General features: G+C 37.7%; 1 protein-coding gene across 1 annotated transcript in view; it reads right to left on the bottom strand.

Annotated features, from left to right (window-relative positions):
* LOC146001640 (CD109 antigen-like) overlaps window positions 1-16,718 on the bottom strand; it is a 127,074-nt gene extending 110,356 nt beyond the window's left edge. Inside the window, exon 1 of the mRNA XM_083139220.1 lies at window positions 16,398-16,718. Within this exon, the coding sequence (XP_082995346.1) occupies window positions 16,398-16,555 (158 nt within the window). The 5' untranslated portion in view covers window positions 16,556-16,718. The remainder of the gene's footprint in view (window positions 1-16,397) is intronic.
* Window positions 16,719-21,330: the final 4,612 nt, after the last annotated feature.

Raw genomic sequence — 21,330 nt, 5'->3', positions numbered from 1 at the left:
CCCTAAACAGTGTCAATGTCAGTTTGTAAAAGCTCATGGCAACATGCCGGGTGTCAGATGATGGGATCTGCACCACGCTGCTGCAGTCTTTTTTCAGCCCATCATTTCCTGCATTTGACTTTTTTTGGGGAGTGCCGGGCCGAAGTTGTGGTTTTTAACCTTCCACTAACCCCACCTTGGGCACTCCACTTTTGGATATTTATTCGTCCCAAGGTATTATGGGGTACTGTATCTGTAACAGAGTCTCACCACCGCTTTTATCACAGCTTTTACCTGTCGCGATTAGGCAAAAGTGCTAGAAAAACGACGCTAAATGAAATAAATCAAACCAGTTTTAGCCCGCAGTAAAGGTCGTAGGTTCAAGTTTCGGCGTGACACTCATTTGTTCCTCTTTAGGCTTGGTTTGAGACTTTTATGCACAGATAAACTAATTGGTACTGTACCTAGAGTTTAAAGGAGAATCTGAACTACTATGTGCCTGCACCGGATATCCAAGCCGGTACCGCTTGATTACAAGGCGATGACGTTACCACTACGCCATCGGGGAGGCTCTCCTCGCTAGGTATTCGGTGTACCTGAGATAAAAGATAGCTAGAATCATGTACAGACTTCCTTAATCCGTGATACTTGTGTATCTGACGTTCCTTTTGTTTTAAAAAATCGAGGCCAAAGAGCGACGAGGCTATAACCTCACCAACCGCAAACTGGGAACACCATCTGTCACACAGTAACGTTGCATGTCATAAGCGGACTTGTTGTGTTGTTAAGGACTGCCGTAACAAGATTTAGGGGCACCCTCCGCCGGAAATTGTTGCTCAGGAAGGAAGCAATAAACGTTCATGACTAACCAACCATGAGCTTCGTAGGTGTAGCCTCGATTTGGTGTAAATAGTTTTGGTCCAAGCAGTAAGATATTGCGTTTCGACTATGCTGGAAATAAATTAAATCAATTGCCACTTGACATTGGAAACTCAGGCATTAATAACACGGGAATAGGACAGAATACAAATTGAAGGAATTAAATTCCTGAAAAGGAGAACGGGAATAGATAAACAGTAAGAAAGGAAGACATAAAGAAAGACATAACTGGAAGAATAAGATGGTACGGATATCTCCAAACAATAAAGGAGACGAGACAAACCGAACTAATGAGAAAATAATTGGAGCGAACGATTCCAAAGGCATGCTGCTGGTTACATGGAAGTATGGAATGTGAATATAGCTGTATGCAGTTGAATCAAAACAGATAGGTAAAGTCAATAATATACTGTCCTTGTTGATTGAATTGGTTTCATTTACTTGGCTTTTCTGCCACTTTTGGCTATTTGCGAAGATAAGAATGAGCGACAACTCACAAAAAACGCCCATGTCCAGGCCGGGATTCGAACCCGGGACCGCTGGCGTCGTAGAGAGCTGTGCTAAACGCTCCGCCACTATCCTTGTTGGGACAAGCTGTTCTGAAGAACCATGCAAACAGAATTTCTCATTCGAATACGTGCGAGTCAGGCGTGAATTGATTGGATCTACAGTTTGAAGTGCACTTCATTTATTATTATAATAATAATAAAAAGTGTTATAGGAGCACACAATAGTCCTAGGAGGCCCGTATCACGTAAATGGCTGTAATCAACACCATTTTAACACCACTGATGTTAAACATTGATAAAAAATTCAGTGTGGACCGTCTGGGACCACCGTCTGTGCGTCGATTTAACACCAGCGTTCTTTCAGTATCAGATCCGAGCCACTACAATGTGACTAGGCCGATAATGGAACCCAGGACCCTTTGATTACAATGCATCAGCATTGGTTGCTACTACCCCCGCAGAATGACTCAAAGAGTTCGCTTCAAAATCCAATGATTTTTTTTCCGTAGAGAGGAATTGGTGCTCAAAGCGGGGACAGTTGTTCAAACAGCTCGCTACTTACACAAAGTACAGCCGGGCGTGTATATTTAGCCGTCCTCAATCAATTCAGCTGAATAAGCAGGACGGAAATTGCCTGCAGGGGCACGTGTAAGTATTTTGACGTTTATTTTGCCTTACCGAGGAAATGGTCAGACGTCTGACCACAACTTGCTTCTCAAGCGTACCTTGTGCAAACACACTTCTCCGCGAAAAAAAAGTACGTGGGCGAAACTTTCTCTGGGTTCAAAACAATGTGCTGTCGGACAACCTTACATTCCTCCCCAAATCTCACATAGAGCCTATTTTCTGTCCGCTGTAAGAACGAAGTTAATGTAAACAAATACACGTGACTTCAGATAAATCTTATTGGTTGTTCAATGGCAGCTGTGCATAGGAATATGTGCATGTGATAAAGCAATAGTCTACCAATCAATGTAGCCGTTATATTTAAGTTGTGGTACCTTAGGGTACAACTCCGACCAATATAGTTGCGAAAGTTATTGTTAATAACATAAATAAAGTTCAGGTAATTAATAATAATAATAATAATTCCTTTATTTAGCGGGTGAGGTTCAGCCGTAGGCTGCTCTAGCGCCTAACCCTTGTCATGACTTACATAAAATATAAGTATATATAATATAATATGATAATATATCAATACAGATGGAAAGCTTGAATACACTAAAGAGAAATAAAGATTTTCACATTACCTACAATTACGAATATTCTCATTACAGTAATATTAGTCATTAGATAATATAAATGTGACAGAACAGAATAACCTAAGTGAAAACTGCGTTACATTGAACAAATTAAGTGTAAGATACAGGGCACCAGGTTTTATATTCATATTCTACCATTTAAGTCCAATAATAAATGGTTGCACGATTTTCAAAATTACAAATAAATAGTTTTGTTTAAGAGATCACACAACACAAACTTTATGGAGGCCCGCGTGGCGGAGTGGTTAGCACATCGCGGTACGACGCCAGGGGTTCCGAGTTCGAATCCTGGCCTGGTCATAGATGTTTGTGGGTGTCATCAACTTCATCATAGCATCACTCATCATCTTTTCACACATTAGCCAAAAGTGGCATAAAAAGCGAAGTAAAATAAAGCAAATCAATCAAAAACATAAACTTTATGAGTAAAATTCCCCCAACCTTGAGATCTTGAACTAGGTGTGTAAAAGTTAATAACAAAGTAGAATAACTATACATTTCAGTACACTAACTGTATGATTTGTAAAAGAATGGAAAACAGTTGTGTTGGTTCACTCATCTGGTGAATCGCTCCCCAAGAATATAATAATAATAAATAATTAGGAATAAAATTGGTTCAGTTTTATTAGTAGTTATATAATAATAAGAATCATTGTTATTATTTCTACTATTCAAGTTTTGTCAATGGGCTGATCCACCCTCACCCCACAAAATTTCTGGCGACGGCCATGAGTGCAAGGACGAAATATCTCATGTTTCTTGCCGAGTATTAAGTAAAATAAGTCAGATTCTAAGAACAGAAAACATATTTTTAACAAGTTCCTTTTGGCCAAGAATGCTTTTTTCAATATATTGCTTATCTTGCCAATTCTGTCAATCAAGTTCTTTAGGGAATAAAAAAATCAGCGCAGTTTGTTTTTTAAAAACGCGAATTTTTCGGAAAATAACATGAAGAGCGTGACAAATATCACCGATTTTTACACAAAATAACACGAAAAATTCATCACCAAATGAAATGTCATACAAAACACATCAGATGGTTGACAAAACCTAACTTAACCACGTTATGATGAAGTTATTCGTGACAAAACTGTGTGAATGACCAAGAGCCCTCCATTTTGCTCAGAAGTAAACACGCAATACAGTGCTCAGGTGCTTTATTGATTATGCACGACAAACAGCCTTATCGACCAAACGGTAAATGAGGAAACGTTTCTGCAAAAGGAGTATTCGTTAGGCATATTAACAACTTTGCTACTAAAATTCAGATGTGATTATTTTATCCTATTACTGAGCACCCGATTATATCTCTGAATTAATATGGATTTACATAACAATTGTATTTTTTTTACGGCTTCAGAGCAATGTAACCAAGCAAGATAAACCAATGGATATAGGGGCATTGTAAGCAGCATTAAAGCTATAGATGCGTACAGTCACAGGCAATAAAAATGGGACACCTACATCCTGAAATGCTAGATTCCCTGCAAGGATTTGTTGCGATAAGTGGAGTTTAATAGCAACTTTTCAATGGCAACTTCTACCACCGCCGTAGAGTTAGGCAACACACATAACACCTTGCAGGGAAACGAGTATTTCACGATCTAGGTGTCCCACTTTTATTGCCCGTAACTGTACATAAATCGTACATTGGACTTTAACATAACGGTAAATGAGGAAAGGTTTCTGCAAAAGGAGTATTCGTTAGGCATCTTAACAACTTTGCTACTAAAATTCAGATGTAATTATTTTATCCTGTTATTTACTTTTACACACCTAGTTCAAGATAAAAGGTTGGGGGGAATTTTATTCATAAAGTTTATGTTTTTGATTGATTGATTTGCTTTATTTGACTTCGCTTTTTGTGCCCGTTTGTTGGACATTTGTTTATGTTAAATAAATTCGTGTAAAATATATTTCGCACTGCTTGGAAGTAACTACTTACAAGTAACACAGTTACAAATAGCAATTACTTTTTTAAAAGGAGTTCTAACTGTAAATTGCTACTTTTAGATATAAGTAGCTGTAACTGTAACAGAGTTACTTTTTAGCAATAGAAGTAACGCTATAAACAATCCTTTTCGACACTTAAATTGTTAATTTCAAAATTTGTAACGCGGGAGAAGAGCTATTTTAGCAACCGTTTCCAACTATGTATCTTCTCTGGATGCTAAGGTGAAAGAATTTTCGTGGAGTCACCTAAGGCAAGGAAGCTAAACATTCTTGCCTGCTAAATTTAGAACATCCACGCTTTATTGCAAGTCGTCATTACTAATTGCGTTCAAAGACTTCAGTAATTTTTTATGGATTTTTGTATTCATTTGTGACGTCGGAATGGAGCTACGAAAAAGTCGATGGATCTTACTGAGCTGACAATGGAAGAGAAAGGAACAGGTACCGAAGTGGAATTGATGCCACCACATGCGTAGTACCGTGGCTGGCATGCGAACGATTTTTTCCAAAAAAAAAAATGAAACAAAGCTGACTCTTTCTATCATAATTTTTCTTTATTATAGCCTAAGAATATAAATAAATGAAGATTTATATAATGTGCCAGAAACGTAAATAAAACACATGCAAGTCTTCATATATTGGTTTTATTACAATTAAGGATCGTTGGTTGGGTGTAATTTGATTGCAAGAAAATTTTCCAGCAGAAAATAACCGTTACTTTCAAGTACCAATAACTGTATCTGAGTTACTTTTCAAAATGATATAACTGCAACTGAAACTGTTACTTTTGAATAGTAATTTCCTACGCTAGTCTTTCAACAGTCTTACACATTCGAATAATACTTTTGCACAGGTAGTTAAGGACAGGAAATGTTCATCTCTCTCGGAAACATGATTCTAAAATCTAAATATAATGTTTCAAACGTAACTTTTGTCCACTACCAGCGATGCAAGACCTGATTTTTGTGTCCAACAGAAAATTAGACACATCCTGTGTACTTACATCTGGAAGTAATACACTCCCAGGAAGGACACTGCAATCTAATCATTATTATCAGAGAATGGAATTTGAGGTTTGGCTAAAATAGGCAAATGAAAAGAGGTATTTTAAATATAAAAAAGACAGTAATGGAAAATAGGCAAAATAAACGCAATATTTTCCCACGCAATTTCAATGAAAATGACAAGATATTATTAATGAAAAATGAGATTAGACGATGAGAGCAAAAAATGTGGCATAAAACTTTACTTATTGTACACAACATTCCAAGTTGATCTCTTTTGCTTTCGTTACTACAAAAAGAAAATGTCGAATACAAGAAAACCACCCTGATTTTTAATATTTTATAATTTGATTGTTTAACTGTTGTCGACAATAGCTTTTTTCAACCATTTTTCATAAACAACCATGTTTTCAGGTTAATACTTTTCAGCTCCTTCTTTTGCATGGTAAACAATTAGGCCCATGTCATAACTTGGGGCTTAAATTTGATGGTAGGACCCAGGTAGAAAAAAAATGTTACATCCCATACGACCAGGACTATTTTGCAAAATAACTGTTACATTTGCGAAGTCATAAAAAATACTCATTACTTTGCTCATCAGGTCTCAAAAGGTTAACAAAAAGTACCATTAACTTCTACTTTTAAATAAATCTGAAAATTTTGGAGGGCAAGTGCCCTCATCCCTTGCCCCTGCCAAGTCACGCCTATGATCAAGCCTGCCATATTAATCTGGCAAATCTGCCAGATAATTTGCACAGACTATTATCCATTATTTTATAATATGTTCCCATTTAACAAATGTCAATTTAATTTAAAATGGCAGAAAACAATACAAAAGAAAACCTGAAATAGACAGAGTAGAAAAATAGAATGTAGGCGTTTAAGAAACTCTCATTACATGCGGCCAATAAAATTAGATGTTTACCCAATCTTCCAAGTTCGACTTGTTCCACAGTAAACAGCGGAAAATATGGTGATGTAATACAATGTTGAAAACGTAAGTAGTTTCTGATTCAGCAGTTTATGTTTACAAGAGCTTAATAAGCATTAATGTACTGATGTGTGCCTGTCTTTCTTTTCTCTAGAATTAGGTTAATTAAATAGAAACGACCTCGTACTAATAATTCTTGTCTAGTACTTGGAACTTTAGAAAAGGCAACTCGCGGCATCGGTGGCAATGAATAGTCCGGGTTTCGTGTGCATATGCAAGCAATTTGATACTTGCATGCGTGCAAATGGTGCAAAGTGTCACGCTTGGTGGTTTATTCATGAGTTCTTTAATAGCTGACGTAATTCATAACGGTTTAAGTGGTATGATTTACCGGATGTCTGAATTAATCGTCGGAGAAATGCAGATGTACTCTTCAAAGCTGAATATTTATAGATAAAAATTGTTTTGTTTCTTTATTTAGGTTTACCAACTTTCATTCCCACATCTCCCCCCGTCTCGAAGTATTCAAAACGGAAGCCTCAGGCCTCCACGTTGGCGTAGTGGTAAAGCTACCACCTTGTAATGAAGGGGACCCGTGTTTAGTTCCTGGGGGATGCACATTGCACAGTGGTTCGGATCCCACTTTAAGTTTGAAGTTTTGCTAATCGGGATTGGATCTACAGTCTAAAGTGAGATCTGAATCACTATGTGCCTCCACCTGGTATCGAACCCAAGACCCCTTGATTGTAAGGCGACAACATTACCCCTACGACATTTTAACTGTAGGTCCAGTTCCGATTAGCCTATCTGAACATGAAGTAAACTTTACCAAAATTTTTGAAAGTCCAAATGTAAACCTACGTACTTAAACGGCATTGGCCTCTATCACCATCAGCATCCGTACTTGTTTTCCTAACTGGCTGGCCAACTAATTTTACCAAATACATCGTGATCTATATTTGATACTTTTATTAACATATCAAATATATCGGTGGTTATCAAAACAGCGCGATGCCGAAAAAATCCAGTGTCCTAACTAGTCCGGTATTAAGCAAAATCTAGTGGTCTAATCAGTAAGTACCTAGCAGGAACTTATTTAAACCAAAAAGTGCACCATATAAATTAGAGTACATCTGTAACTATGTTGACAATTAAACCAGAACCAATATCGACGAGTTTTGGAGACTTGTTATAACAAAAGGTATTTGTAATTGCCAATAAAATACAATATTTTTAGTGTTTTAATGTTTTTTGCGACCTTAAGTAATCATAAGGTAACTTGAAGTTGAAAACTCACTGTTTGTTGTTTTCGTCGAGGTAGAAACATACATTCAACAGCAAAAAAGATTATAAAATATGTCTATGTATACAAGGGCGCCGTGCCACCACATAGGACTCTGCATTTCCGATATATTTCATGTAATGTTATTGATGCGTTTATTCATTCATTCTTTATGCAAGTGTGATTACTTTCGAATAGAAGGAAGAAAATGAAAGAATACAGCTTCATACCAGTATAGTACTACAGAAGGAAACCATAGCTCCAAAGGATAACTGCAAGACATGGTAATAACAAAATTACATCTTATTGCTCCGAAAACATGTTCTAAAATAGAAAATTTCCGTCATAACACAGTTGAATTTCTTATTAACAGCAACCAAGTATCCTATTTTGGCAAGTGTATGTCATGCAGAAGTTCTTGACATCTTGTTATTGTTCCTGATTTTCAGATGTGTAAAAAATGAATTTTTTACATAAATTTCCATAAAATTTTACTGTAAATTACGGAGAGTTTGAGGAACCACTGTGTGCCTCCACCGGGTACAAAACGACGTTACCATGACGTTACCACTACGCTAAATTACCGAGAAACCTTGTGTGTGATATACAGGAAAGCAAAAATTACGCAATAATATTATTATTAATGGATAATAACCATGTAAAATCTTATGATAAATATAAATGTCTGTCTATAAATTTCATTCCTGAGGACCTCCCGGATATAGTTGCCACTGGGCCTCGTGTTTCACGGTCTCTCTCTATCTCTTTCTGTGTCTGTGTGTGTGTGTGTGCATAGACATATGGACTAGACCTACAGTTTAAACAGAGAGATCTAAACCACTATGTGCCTCCACGACAGATTCCGGGTTCGAGTCGCGAAATGGTCAGTGCTGTTTATTTGTGATTGTCCTTCAACTTCACCAAATCATCATTGGTATTCGTTGTCGCCATTAGCCAAAAAAGAAGTAGCAGAGGAGTGACGTTAAATAAGCAAAAAACCCAAATAATCCTGGAAAAGAAATATTCCCACAGGCTGTCATATGCTTTCTACGTCATCATGCAATATAATCTCCCTCTCGTCTGAAATAATTCGCATTTCAAGGTCGTTCGCGCTCGTTTCATCCTCCAGTTGTTCCCAAACGGTGGAAATCAGCTGACGGCCGAGGCCATTAAATGCGGTAGGAAAGTAACTGGGGAAAAAAGAACGTCTTGGCACAGAAAATACTGACAGCATGACCACAAAGTTTCTTTGCAAGTGATATTGTTGCACTTCTGAAGACAATTTATGCGTATCCAAAGTGCCAACAAAGCGTGATTCAATATAGAGACTTGAGCAGTGACGTCACCCAGGCACGTATCTAGAAATGCATTTCGAAAGGGGTCCGACCAAGTGTCTCTATAATAATAATAATTATTATATTAAATTGGATTAAAATAGTATTAATTAAATATATAAATTAATTAACATTGTATTGTTATTATTACATGAATAGGTAAAATGATGGTAAGGGAATAGATATGTAACAGCATGTATTATTTATTATCTAGCTTACGTGTGGTTGGGGTCGCAAAACTTTTTGTTAACAATAACTGCTCTGGCAAGGGAATTAATGTCAAATAAAGAATTGAATATTTATTGATTAACAATAAAGGACTTAGATCCAAATGTAATAGGCAACAATCATTGAAGCATTCCACCAAATAACGCTGTTTGGCACTTTTGGGAATGTGCTGAGTTACCAGTGTAATCATGCTGCGGCCTACTTCTACAGGCTACAAGCTGGCCAGTCATAAGGTCGGATGTTGCCCAAAGATTGCTATTGTGTTTGCATAAGGTTTTATGTTGTTTCTACTGTAGTCCAGTAACATACAACAAGTTTTATCCGTTAAAATGTACCATACATACAGCGTTATTCGGTGGAATGCTTCAATTGTACGGTGATCACTTTTAATTGCCTATTATAATTGAAGATAAGTAAAGTTGCTGATTAATATTGTATTATGTATTGGAAAGTATTGGTATCTTTTGCGCTAAGAGGGTAAAAAAAAGTATTTAAATTTCCGTCGCGGAACTGGTCTAATTGGCGATTTTTTCAGTCTCGAACGACAAATTATAAAAATTTCCCCTTCCGAATCCCGTCCCGACCAAAAATTTTCGTCCTGCACAACCTTAGTAATGGCAGTCAAGACGTTTCTAATGGCTGTGGTGAAAACGTTCTTTCCTTATTTTATTCGACATGGCAGAAATTGCTATAACTTACAGTTTGCAAGTCACATAAAACAAATATAATATAATACTACCACTCGAATTACATTCTCATTTCTCAGATATCTCGGAGAACGCCCATGTCAGTTTCTTTCTTCCTCTATTTCTATCTCATTTTCACCCCTTCTCTCTTTCTCTTCTGTTTTCTGTTTCTTTCTTTCTTTGTTTCTTACTTTCTGTCATTCACTCTTTCTTCCTCAATTTCTCTCTCTTTCTTTCTGTTGATCCCTTTTTCTTTCCTCTGGCTTTCTTCTTTCTCTGTCTCTCTTTCTTCTTCTCCCTTTATGCTACTTTCTTTTGCTTTGTCTGTTCATCTCTCTTTCTCTTTTTTCATTCTCTGCTACTTCTTTCCACCTCTCTCTCTTTCTTTTCCTTCCTCTTTTCTCCCTCGTTGTCATCCTTGCCTTTTACTATTCCCTTTCCTCCTGTTTACCTATTTAATTCTCTTTAAGCCTCTGCGTGTGTCTGTGGTTCTGTTCAGTGGCGGCGCCAAATGTGAGACAGAGTGAGTTATGGCCCGTCTAAAATCAGACACTCATCTCCTGGCTTACCCTGACGAAAATGGTAGGAATCTTCCTTGTTTGGATCGCGTAAAGTCGACGCGCTAGCTACGTTAACGCTCGGCTGGCTTTGAAGTCGACGAAGCGCGCCCACCAGCTCCAACAATCACATTCAATGCACAGTGTTGCCACACATCTACCCTACGCCACCTTGTCCTTCCGCGCACAACCACCTTCCCACGGTCTCCATATTGAAGTTGCAAAGTACGGCAACAGCGTATCCGCAGTCATGTGACTTGAGACTCCACGTGGAGTAGACGAGCAGAAAGACAGCTTCGCCTATTGGCTGAAGGTTGAGTGTGATTGGACGAAAACAACTCGCCCGCTATTGTGGCGGCAGATTCTTTAGTTCTTCGACGTTAACGAAGTAAACGCGTGGGCTATACGTACCAGAACCAGAAGGTGTCTGCTGTAAATGATTTTGAGAATGTCTCGTGTGGATGCATTGCTACAACCAAACACATCCCGTGGTGGGAATGGCTTCAAGAGAAGGCGAGAAGAAAGGTATTCATTGGCTTTCACGGCTGAATCTGATGCTAAGAAATTTTAATAAATTCGTATTTGTAAATTTCACTCTGGCAGAACGCTCTTCAGCACAACTAACCAGCCTGCTATGCTGTAAATTTATTTTTTACACAATTCTCGTGCTGTATTTTTTCCTTGTTATTATCGTTTTGTGATTGTGGCACCTTCACAATAGAAGTCCGGTGACCTCTATAAATCCTGCTATTGCTGATCAGTCATGTGACACCCATGAGTTGCGTGAACCAGTCGTTCGGCCACAGTTGCATTTCCGCTTTCACTTCCCGCTCAGTGCTTTGGTGGTTTCCAGTCATTCCCAAGTGCAATGAATATAAAAAAAGAGAAAATTGGAGTTAATTGAAACAATCGCAAAAACCTGTGGGGTTCAGCAGTTACACTCACGTACACGAAATGAGGCGACTGCCAGAATTTACGCTGTTGTCATATAACTGCCGATGGACAGCTAAAATTAGGTTTGAAGGTTTACAACAACGTACGTTTTTGTTTGGCGATCTGTCTTTGCAATATATGTGATACGGAAATCGCACAAATACTTCCTGGAAATAGATCGGTCTAATTCCCTTTGAAGATCTCGTTGATACTTGCCCTTGGCAACACTGCACGATGAACCTTGCCGCATCGTGTGCTGGAATCAGTCCATTTTTATATGTGTGAAGAATTGGAATAAGAGAAGAACTAATTTGGGTAATTTTATTTCTATTTCTTCGAGACGGAATATCTATGGTGGTAACCTACAGTATATCGCAAGTAATCTAAAATCACTGCCTTGTAATCAAGGGGTTCCGGGTTCGATACCCGGAGGAGGCTCATAGTGGTTCGATCTCACTTTAAACTGTAGGTCCAGTCCCGATTAGCCTACCTGTGCATAAAGTGACTTAGAACAAAACAACAACTCAGCTCAACTAAAATCAGGTTTCTTTCTTTGGTAAATACCTAAGGAGATTTCGAATTCAATTACATATGTGTTACAGTTGCAAGTAAATCTCCAGCAGAGAGAAACTACAAAAGTAACCGATGATTAAGCCCATAAAGTATCTCGCCAAACACTGACTATAATTTAATATTCATTATTTTAATGTTTGTAACTCCATTTCACGAGCAAACAGCATGCCATAATCACATACTTTTTTAAAGTTTCTTTCCCGTGTCTACATTATCGTCAATAATGAATGCACGTTTAGTATCTACTTTTACCATAAACAAGGCATACTAATGACAATGGAAGATAACACCTCCTTGATTGTAAGGCAGGAAACAAAACAATCTTGCCCATAAAGCTGACGTCATCGTATGACGAATCAATATGCACCACAGCTCTCTTTACAAGATCTTTATATGGATAGTGAGCGTACCTCCTTTTAATAAGAAAATGCTGCCAGAATAGACAATCATGTGTGCAAAAAATGCACCGAATTTCAATCCAAGCTTTACAATGGCAGAACAAGGCAATCGTAAGTGTCCATAAATCATACCATTGTAAAAGTTAACTTCATTCGCTAATCGTGCTAGGGGAGAAAAAACATTCACCACAATGGCATGCTCCGGAGAGTAAATAACAATACTTTTTTAGAGGGAGAGAGAGAGAAAGAGCAGTTGGCACATGACAAGCAAATCAACACTGCAATATCGGCAGTGCTCTTCACAGTAGCTTGTGCCAACTTAGAATTTCATTACAACTCTCAACAGGAATGTCAACTTGCAGTGCATTTTTGATGAAGCCAACTCGCTGCAATATAATTGCCTTATTCAAACTTCTCGAACAAGACCTTTGTTATTGAAATCACGTAACTTGACACGAGTTTTTTTATTGCAACAAATCTGACGTGGATAGAAACATGAACCGTAAAAAAATCACAATTGCTATTTATTTGTACCTAGTGAACCAGTATTGTATGTCAACGAAGAATTTCACTTGGACTGATAAGGGATATTGTGGCTTTTCTTCAATTTAATATTACTATTATTTTTGTAATAAACAATTAAAATTTTCTTACCAGTGCACAGTGGGCCAGAATTCTGAAAATGGGGAAAAAAAATCTGATTTGGTGAATAGAGATACTTTACGATGTCGATATTAATAACATAATATAATACATAAAAAAACATAAAAGGATTGAAATTCTGTGGTTATTCATATGATGGCAGTGCAAAACAATAAAGTAACGCCACATGTAATGCCCTGTGCTCATGTAATACTGAGAAAAACTGTAGTTTGCAGTATTACAAAAATTCGGTTATGTCCTGTGCTTGTTGACATTTGCACATTACCAAATGGAGGCGCGGTGGTCTGGTCAGCAGAGCCTCTGACTGCCAAGCGGGGACTCTGGTTCGATTCTCGAGTGGGTGATCTAAGATCGGCCTTCTTCATGCGTAAAAGTGGCTCTGAGATTTACACAGCATGTAATAATTGGGTACCTGGAGGCAACCCCGGGGGGGGGGGGAGGGGGGCACCGGTGCTAATAGCATTAGCACAAATGGCCGAGATCGTGAATGTGTGGAGCCTCAATGGCACGGTGAATTTCATCATCTTTACACTACGAAATACATTTTTGGGTGCACTATTTTCACATACTGACTTAGATAAACGTTAACCTTCACTTTCACTGTTAGTAGTGGATAGCTTTTAGTTGGTCAGGTAAGTTGTTACGTTTCATCTGACACTCCAGTGATGCCAAGCAAGCGAGTGACGTCTTCTGATGATTTCTTAGCAGGCAAAGACCGAAGGATCGATATTTGTGAAACAGTCGAGATAAGTAGATGATGCATAAGATCTTCGTTGGTAGAAATTCTGGAACTCTCACCGGAAAGTCACTCTGTTAATGTTCTTGATTATTGAGCCTCCTCAGAGAGCTGCCGATTGGAAGAACAGCTGCTTCTATGGCATCTGAAGCGTACACCAAGATATTGTGTACGCCACGGGCATAATACCAGAAATATTCTGCTACAAGAAGTTTCGCAGTTTCCAATGCATATTCACGAAAACTGAGGATGGTAATATGGTGACCTGACTATAGAGTTTAGAAAATAGCCTGCATCGTCTGATTAAGTCCTCGTTGACACCTATGATTTCAGCTGACTTTTTTAGAATCCTGAAAAAATCAGTGTACCGTCTAGCCATCATTGGTCTAGCCACTACCACATTGTTTAGGATTGTCAACGACGATATCCATGAAGCGTTTGAATTTCTCCTGTACGTTCGTTTCTCGGGCCTTCTTTTTTGCTTATTCTTCTACACGAGCCTGCCCCCTTTTGAATTCGAGTCGATTCAACATGTATCGACGCATTGCTTACAATTGGAACCTGGGACCCTCTTTATGATTGATCCATATACCCCAACATCTCCCTAAATTTCCTCAACACCTGCCTAAAATTTTTCAGAAGGGCTCCGTTTATGGCCATTTTGGTTCTAAATTTACCCTTAGGCTACATCCACCCTCGGTGGAACATTCTGAATAAACCCTTGGAACCCCGGAGTTCGCAGCGTTTCACTAACATACACCACGGAGATGCATGTGTGCTCTTTCACAAATTTAGATTGCTGAAAAATCATTAATTATTGTAATTGATAATATTATAGTTTCCACATGGTCCAGTCCAGTGACATAGTCAGCTCGCTACGGAATCCGGAAATTCCCGGATTCGTTTCAGGAAGAGGTCCAAGTCAGATATATAAATACGCCACTCTTTGTGCAGGATTAGCAAAACACAATAAACAAGACAAAGGCATAAAGAACAGTATACGTATTGCCGTGGTTTGTATCCTTGTTGGGAAACCTAATGGGAAGAGAGGTCTATAGAAATGTCCAGGGGCGGCTTAAGTGACGGGGGACTGCATTATGCTCTTTAGCAATATCACTTAAAGAATATAAAAAATAAGACTATTATTTTTTGTCCTTAAAACTGTAAATTTATGACATGGTCATGTTTTTGTGTGGGAAGATGGAAAATGGGGGAGGAAGGCAAAATTACCCTCGCCCGGGTGAAAATTTCATTTTGAACCTCTCCTGGGAAAGCCAAGACGAAGATAGAATGAAAATATTAAGATGTATCTGAAGAAAATTGCTTAGGATTGACGAGATTGTATAGATCCAGGATAGGGACAGGTAGAAGACTTTCGTTGCTGCGACAATAGAACCTTTGGGTTTAGGAATGTCATAGAATTCGATGTAGCTTTATATTGACATGAAGGTGGGAAATGCATTTCAGGAACGTAAGATTTTCGTACGACAGACAGCAATCTTCGGAATTTAAAAGGAATTCCATCCATCCTCTGAATAAATGTTGCTTGGAAATAATATTGTATATTTTTTGCTACTGTTACTATTTCTTATATACTTGTATACACTACAATGTACAATGTAAGTTGTCCGTGAAACATAAATTTTACCAAAATATAACCTGTTGTGCGAATCAAAATACTGGGTTAACAAGTCATTCAACTTTGCCAGAAGAAAGAAATGCGACAAGACATAACAAATGTGTTGCTTAATACCTCTGAATGACACCATTGCATCGTACTCGTAAAATAAGGAAGAGATAACTTTCCCACCCCTTGGGGTATTTATAATAGAAATATATTTCGCGGGAACGACGTCCGAAACAAGTGACTGAGAAATAATAATAATGATAGTGATAATAATAATACGTTAATATAACGAACAGGTCTATTCATAATAATATGTAAATTAATTAATACCGTATTGTTATTTGCATGAATAGGTTAAAAGACTGTGTAAGAATAGAAATATATCAACACATATTCATTATCTAGTTTACGTGTTGTTAAGGTCGCCAGCATTTGTGTAAAAACAACTACCCTGACAAGGAAATTAATGTCAAAAAGATAAAGAATTTAATACTTATTTAATAACAAAAAGGGATGTTAGATCCAGTTGACGAAAAGTAAAGTTCACGAATAATATTTAATGCGTAGTATTATAAGTAGTAGTGTTTATAAATAAATCTTTGGGACTGTCATTCAAAACCGTATGATCGCAATCTAGTCCTTTCCTTCCAGTAAGTTCGGTGGAAATAAAATTACTTTCGATTATACAACAAATGCTAAGAACAAGTACATTTCACTATTTAGTTTTAGTACTTGGTAAGTCTTTAGTACCCGTTATTATACTCGCTAATCAATATTATGATTCAAGACGCAAGCGACATTCCATACATTTCAATCCGCTAAGGGGAAGTAAAGTTACTATAGTAAGTTTGAACATTACTTACGGATGTATCCTATTACCGATCGAGATCAAGGACTCGTAGCGAGATGGAGGATATGGTTCGTAGCTCCTCACAGCATCCTGTTCTTCCTGAGTGCAAATTTCTTGTAATATTAAAATCAAGAATAGTAAACTTAGATTAAACATAACACACGTCTTCATAATGAAACTTTTTATTGCCCAGAACAAGGCCACACCACTAAAATTCACACTCTAGCACCATTGTACTGTAGAGAAAAAAATCGCCGAAACCCGATAATTTCTTTTATGTAATGCGATATCTAAAACACTCGGACACGTAAAAGTATCCCGTACTGCGGATTGTCGTAAGCGAACTGCACGGTTTCATTCCCGCCACACTTTCCGCAGACGACGTGACGATGCTAGCGCCGCCCGACGGTCAATCGCTGAAACATTTGTGCGGCTAATTTTCTACGAGTTCCGTTGTCCAGAACTGGTCTAACGAGAATGATTCTGTCTTCATGTTTGTCGGCTTATAAATGACTGATTGTCATTTCTAGCTCAAAATACAACCTTCTATATGCAGGGCTGTGCTTCCTTGTTCCAGATCCTCTGGATCGTTTATTAATAATAATAAAAAAATTATATCAATAATAAGTAGGAGCGAATTCCTGCTTATTTTTCTCCTTGTGAAAAATCAACAAATAAATTAATTCATTTCGCTTGATTTGGTGAAGTTTTATAATGCATATAAATGTATATTTGAGTGGCGACTAATACAATCACTGATCTTCCTATACTAGACTACTGCGACGTAATTTACGAACAAAATCTATCCGTTCGAAACAAAACCAAAATTCAGAAAGTCCAAAATTCATGTTTCCGTTTCGTGTACCATATAAGAAAATATGATCATATCCTCCCAACCCTAAACGCAAACAAAATGCTGAACATGGCAAAACGCCAAAAATTACATCTGTGTTGCTTTATTCATAACCTTCTACAAACAAAAACACCTAAAAAACCTATTACAGAAATTAAAATTTAGAAGGGAAATACATGATTATAAAACAAGGGGAAAATCAAAACTTGAGCTTCCAAAGCACACACAGTGGCGCTACTATAGGGGGGGGGGGGCAAACATTGATGGCTGCAGGAGGCAATTAACGTCCCAAATTTCAAATTTTATCCAAATAAAAATACTTTTCGTAAAATTTTCTTGCTCGCGTCGCTTGCAATATCTGCTTTTCTTAATCTTGTCAATTTCAGAGCCGTAGCTGGGGAGCGGCGGGAGTCGGCCCCAATCGCCGAACGATCTTAGTGACAAAAATTGTAAGAGAGAGAATGCCATGGAACCCCGTGAAATTATTCGCACCCTATTAAATCAATATTGATTTCAGTCTGCAAAAATTTGGATCTAAAAATTTGTTCGCTTCGCTCGCAATATATAGTTGTTTTCTGTAATGCATTGTAAATAACTAGAGAGAGAAGTGAGACTTATCTTATTTAATTTTGTCTTCAATGCATGAACAATTGTTTTGAGGAAAGGGAGCGCACACATTTGAGAGACAATTTATGTAATTTTTGCTTTTGGTTTATTATGAGATGGATGAATTGATTTTGTAATGTATTTTAAATAATATATGTTTTTTCTTTATGTATTAAAGAAACTTTGCATACGTACACAATTTAGTGTTGGCAAGTTGCATATGTATTTTTTTATTTTACGTCGCTCCATGTTGCATATGTGTAAAACATATTACATTGAAACGTAAAAAAAGTTATATTCGGATTGCATTTATCAAGCATTGTCTGTCTTTCAAAAATAATTTGTGTGCTTGTTTTCCATTATTAATGTGAAACTGAACGTGAAATATTAATTCAAATAGTTTGTTCGAAAACAAATGCTTTAGCACTGACTTCAACCCCTTTTGCGTAATTTACGAGGATAATAATGTCTTTGATACTACTACTACTACTACCAATAATAATAATAATAATAATAATAATAATAATAATAACAATAATAATAGTCCTCCTCCGTGGCCATGCGGTCTAAGGCGATGTGATTTGGGCTTCGACTGCGGGACGGCATGGGTTAGAGTCAGTCTGGGTTCTCGGCCTGGGTAGAGGACCAGTGGCAACCTACCATCGTGAGGAAATTGGGGAGCTACGAGTGAGCAGCGTAACCCGGTCTCAGAAATCTCCTACAACGGCTGGTGGTTCCACGTGCTGACCACACGTCACCCCATTCCTGGTTGAAGATCTCCACACCTCTAGGTAGGATTGTGGGAGGAAGACTGGCAGTCGGGAGATCGGCCTAGGCCCTTCAAGGGCTGTCGAGCCACGTGTTATTTTATTATTATTATTATTATTGGTGCGTTTTTCCAGGTGCCTGCCCCCCACCCCGACAAAAAATTGTGGTTGCACCTCTGACTGCACACACTAGTACTTTTCGAATCATCTATTACATATTCAGCAGCAAGAGCGTGGAATGACCTCCCTCCTTCCATGACGTCCCTCACTAATCGCAACAACTTCAAAGACTGTTAAGATTGTAAAATGAACAATATCTGTGCTTCAGCTCTCACGAATAGTAAGTAGATCTCACTTCTGAAACAATTTCCTAAAAACAAGAATTCTCATTTTGTTTCTTTACTTTCCACATTACATGTTGCCAAACCTTGACAATATTTTGTCCTTTCTCATGTATTAAGAATATTTATATGTTTTTATACAATCTTAATTTGTATTAGTCTTAACTAGATGTATGACACAAAGCAAACAGAATTGTGTCTATTAATTTGTGTATTTGTTTTAAATCTTTTCCCCCTTTTTTTTGAGTGTGTAAACGAGCCGTTGTTCTCACTTTTGTATTTGTTCTTTACGTTTTTTTGTTTGTTTGTTATTAATACAAACATTTAGTATGTAGCATGTATTTAATATGTACAAGGTAACCAAAAAAGTTCTTGCCGTTTTTGACGTCCCATTAATCATGCGCTCACAGAGAGGAAACGAAATGACGCACGTGCCTGCCAAGCAATCGGGAGTTAGTCAGTAATACAGGCACATTGCGCACACACAGCAGTCATAGCTCGTCCAGTGTCGAAGAGAAATGGAGGTATCGAAGCAGCTTGTTCGTGTGTGTTTGTTGTATGCAGTGGCGGAGCGTGACCTTTCCAACAGTGTAAGCCTAGCATGACGAAGGTTATTTCCCATTGTGCTTATTTTTGGGCTGACATGGTTAGTGATTTATCGGTGTGACCCCCCCCCCCCAATTTTTTCAGAACACTTCCCTGGAATTCTTCACCAAATTAAAAATTGTGGATATATCGCTGGGATTGGTGTTTGTATCTCCTACATTTCAACTGATAATTAAGTCAGTGTTATTCCTATCACAATGAGTAACGTATCGATAAAATATGCAAAGTTAGATAAAATGAATAATAATAATAATAAACAAACGAAGGAAACAGAAAAGTGCTGAATACTTTTTACAACCCCATAACCAAGTATCAGCTCCATACCATGAATCGCAAAATCGGCGCATTTTATTTTTCGTTTCTGTTACTATGTCTGCTAGAGAAGGAAGGGGTGGGCCTACCTACATCCACAAGATTCTTCTTTGCAGCAAAATCCTTGCTGAACAACGGCGTCTTCAACAAGTTCTCAACCTCACCGCACAATCACACTCAATTTATTCCATAATGCATTTCACTATCACACCACAGCACTTGGGACGACAGTCCGCTTTTCAATAGATGGAATTCGCAAAAGCAATACCTCGAGACTTTAACAAACACACAACAAGAAGGGAGAAACAAAAAACAGATCCAAAATCGGTCACTGCTCCAAGCAGTGATCTTTCGGACTGTGAGGGAATATCCCTTTCGGATATAAATAAATTACCTCTCTTGCCTTAAAATTCCCTATATTTAGTAAAAAAAAAAATATATATATATACATATATAAATATAATGCTCACAAATTGTAGGGATATATCCAGAAATTTCTATCAAAGGACATGTAAGTGCTTTCTTAGGATAATGTAAAAGCAAATCTAGCACCTAAAAGATCAGAAACAGGCTTTTCGTACGTTGTTCGAATATTGTTTGAATCACGGACTATGTAATTAATAATATTTAGTTCACATTTGACATGAAATTTGTAAAATTGGTTCAATCTTCAGTTTTCATTAACATTTATTTATTTATTTACTTATTTATTTCACTTTTTAGCTCAATTATTACCAGGTGAGTTCATACATAAACGGAAAACAGAGATCTTAATATTTCTAATGTTTATGCTATCCTACAAGCGAAAAACAGAAACAAGAATTTAGCACATCAATGTGTATCTAGTTTTCCCGTATCCCGCTCATTTCTAGGTTTCTCCTTTTTTCCCTTCCTGTTAGTTTTTTGCTTCAGAATTCCCTGTTCCTGGAAAAACCTCATTGAAGCACCACCGGCTCAAATTTCCTTTGCAGTCAACCTTTCATGCCCGACAACGCTGGAGCCCCTCCTCTTGCAGGACCTGTGTCTCGCTGGCGCGTATTCAGTGAAGCCAACCCAAGCATAATGGTGCTAAATCTGGCACAAGTTTAAAAAGTCGTTTGTAAGTTGGAGATATAAATAAAACAACAGGGCCGCTTTTCGGTGTGGTTGAATTTTCTCAAACTTTTCACATAACGTCGAACCCATGTCGTTGGTTGAACCATTCGAATTTATATTTGTTTTTGTTATAAATTAATATTTATGATACGGAAATCCCAGAACAATTTAGTAGTATGTAGCATAATTTCGGAGTTTAAACGACACCATGGATGTCAAAAAGGGGCAAGGGGTGGAGACACTTCCTTAAAAATGAATGTCAACCATTTCCACACATATAATTTCATATCAGTCACATCAAATTGTTAATTATTGTAAGGGCGTTGCAGAAAAATGTTAACTTCAAATTGAATTAGTATATTTTGA

The sequence above is a fragment of the Lepisma saccharinum genome, chromosome 17 (assembly GCF_977018435.1).
Source record: "Lepisma saccharinum chromosome 17, izLepSacc3.1, whole genome shotgun sequence".
In the NCBI taxonomy this organism is placed as follows: Eukaryota; Metazoa; Arthropoda; class Insecta; order Zygentoma; family Lepismatidae; genus Lepisma; species Lepisma saccharinum.
Note: the sequence above shows the minus strand (reverse complement) of the source record. Positions and strands in the feature narration are given on the sequence as shown.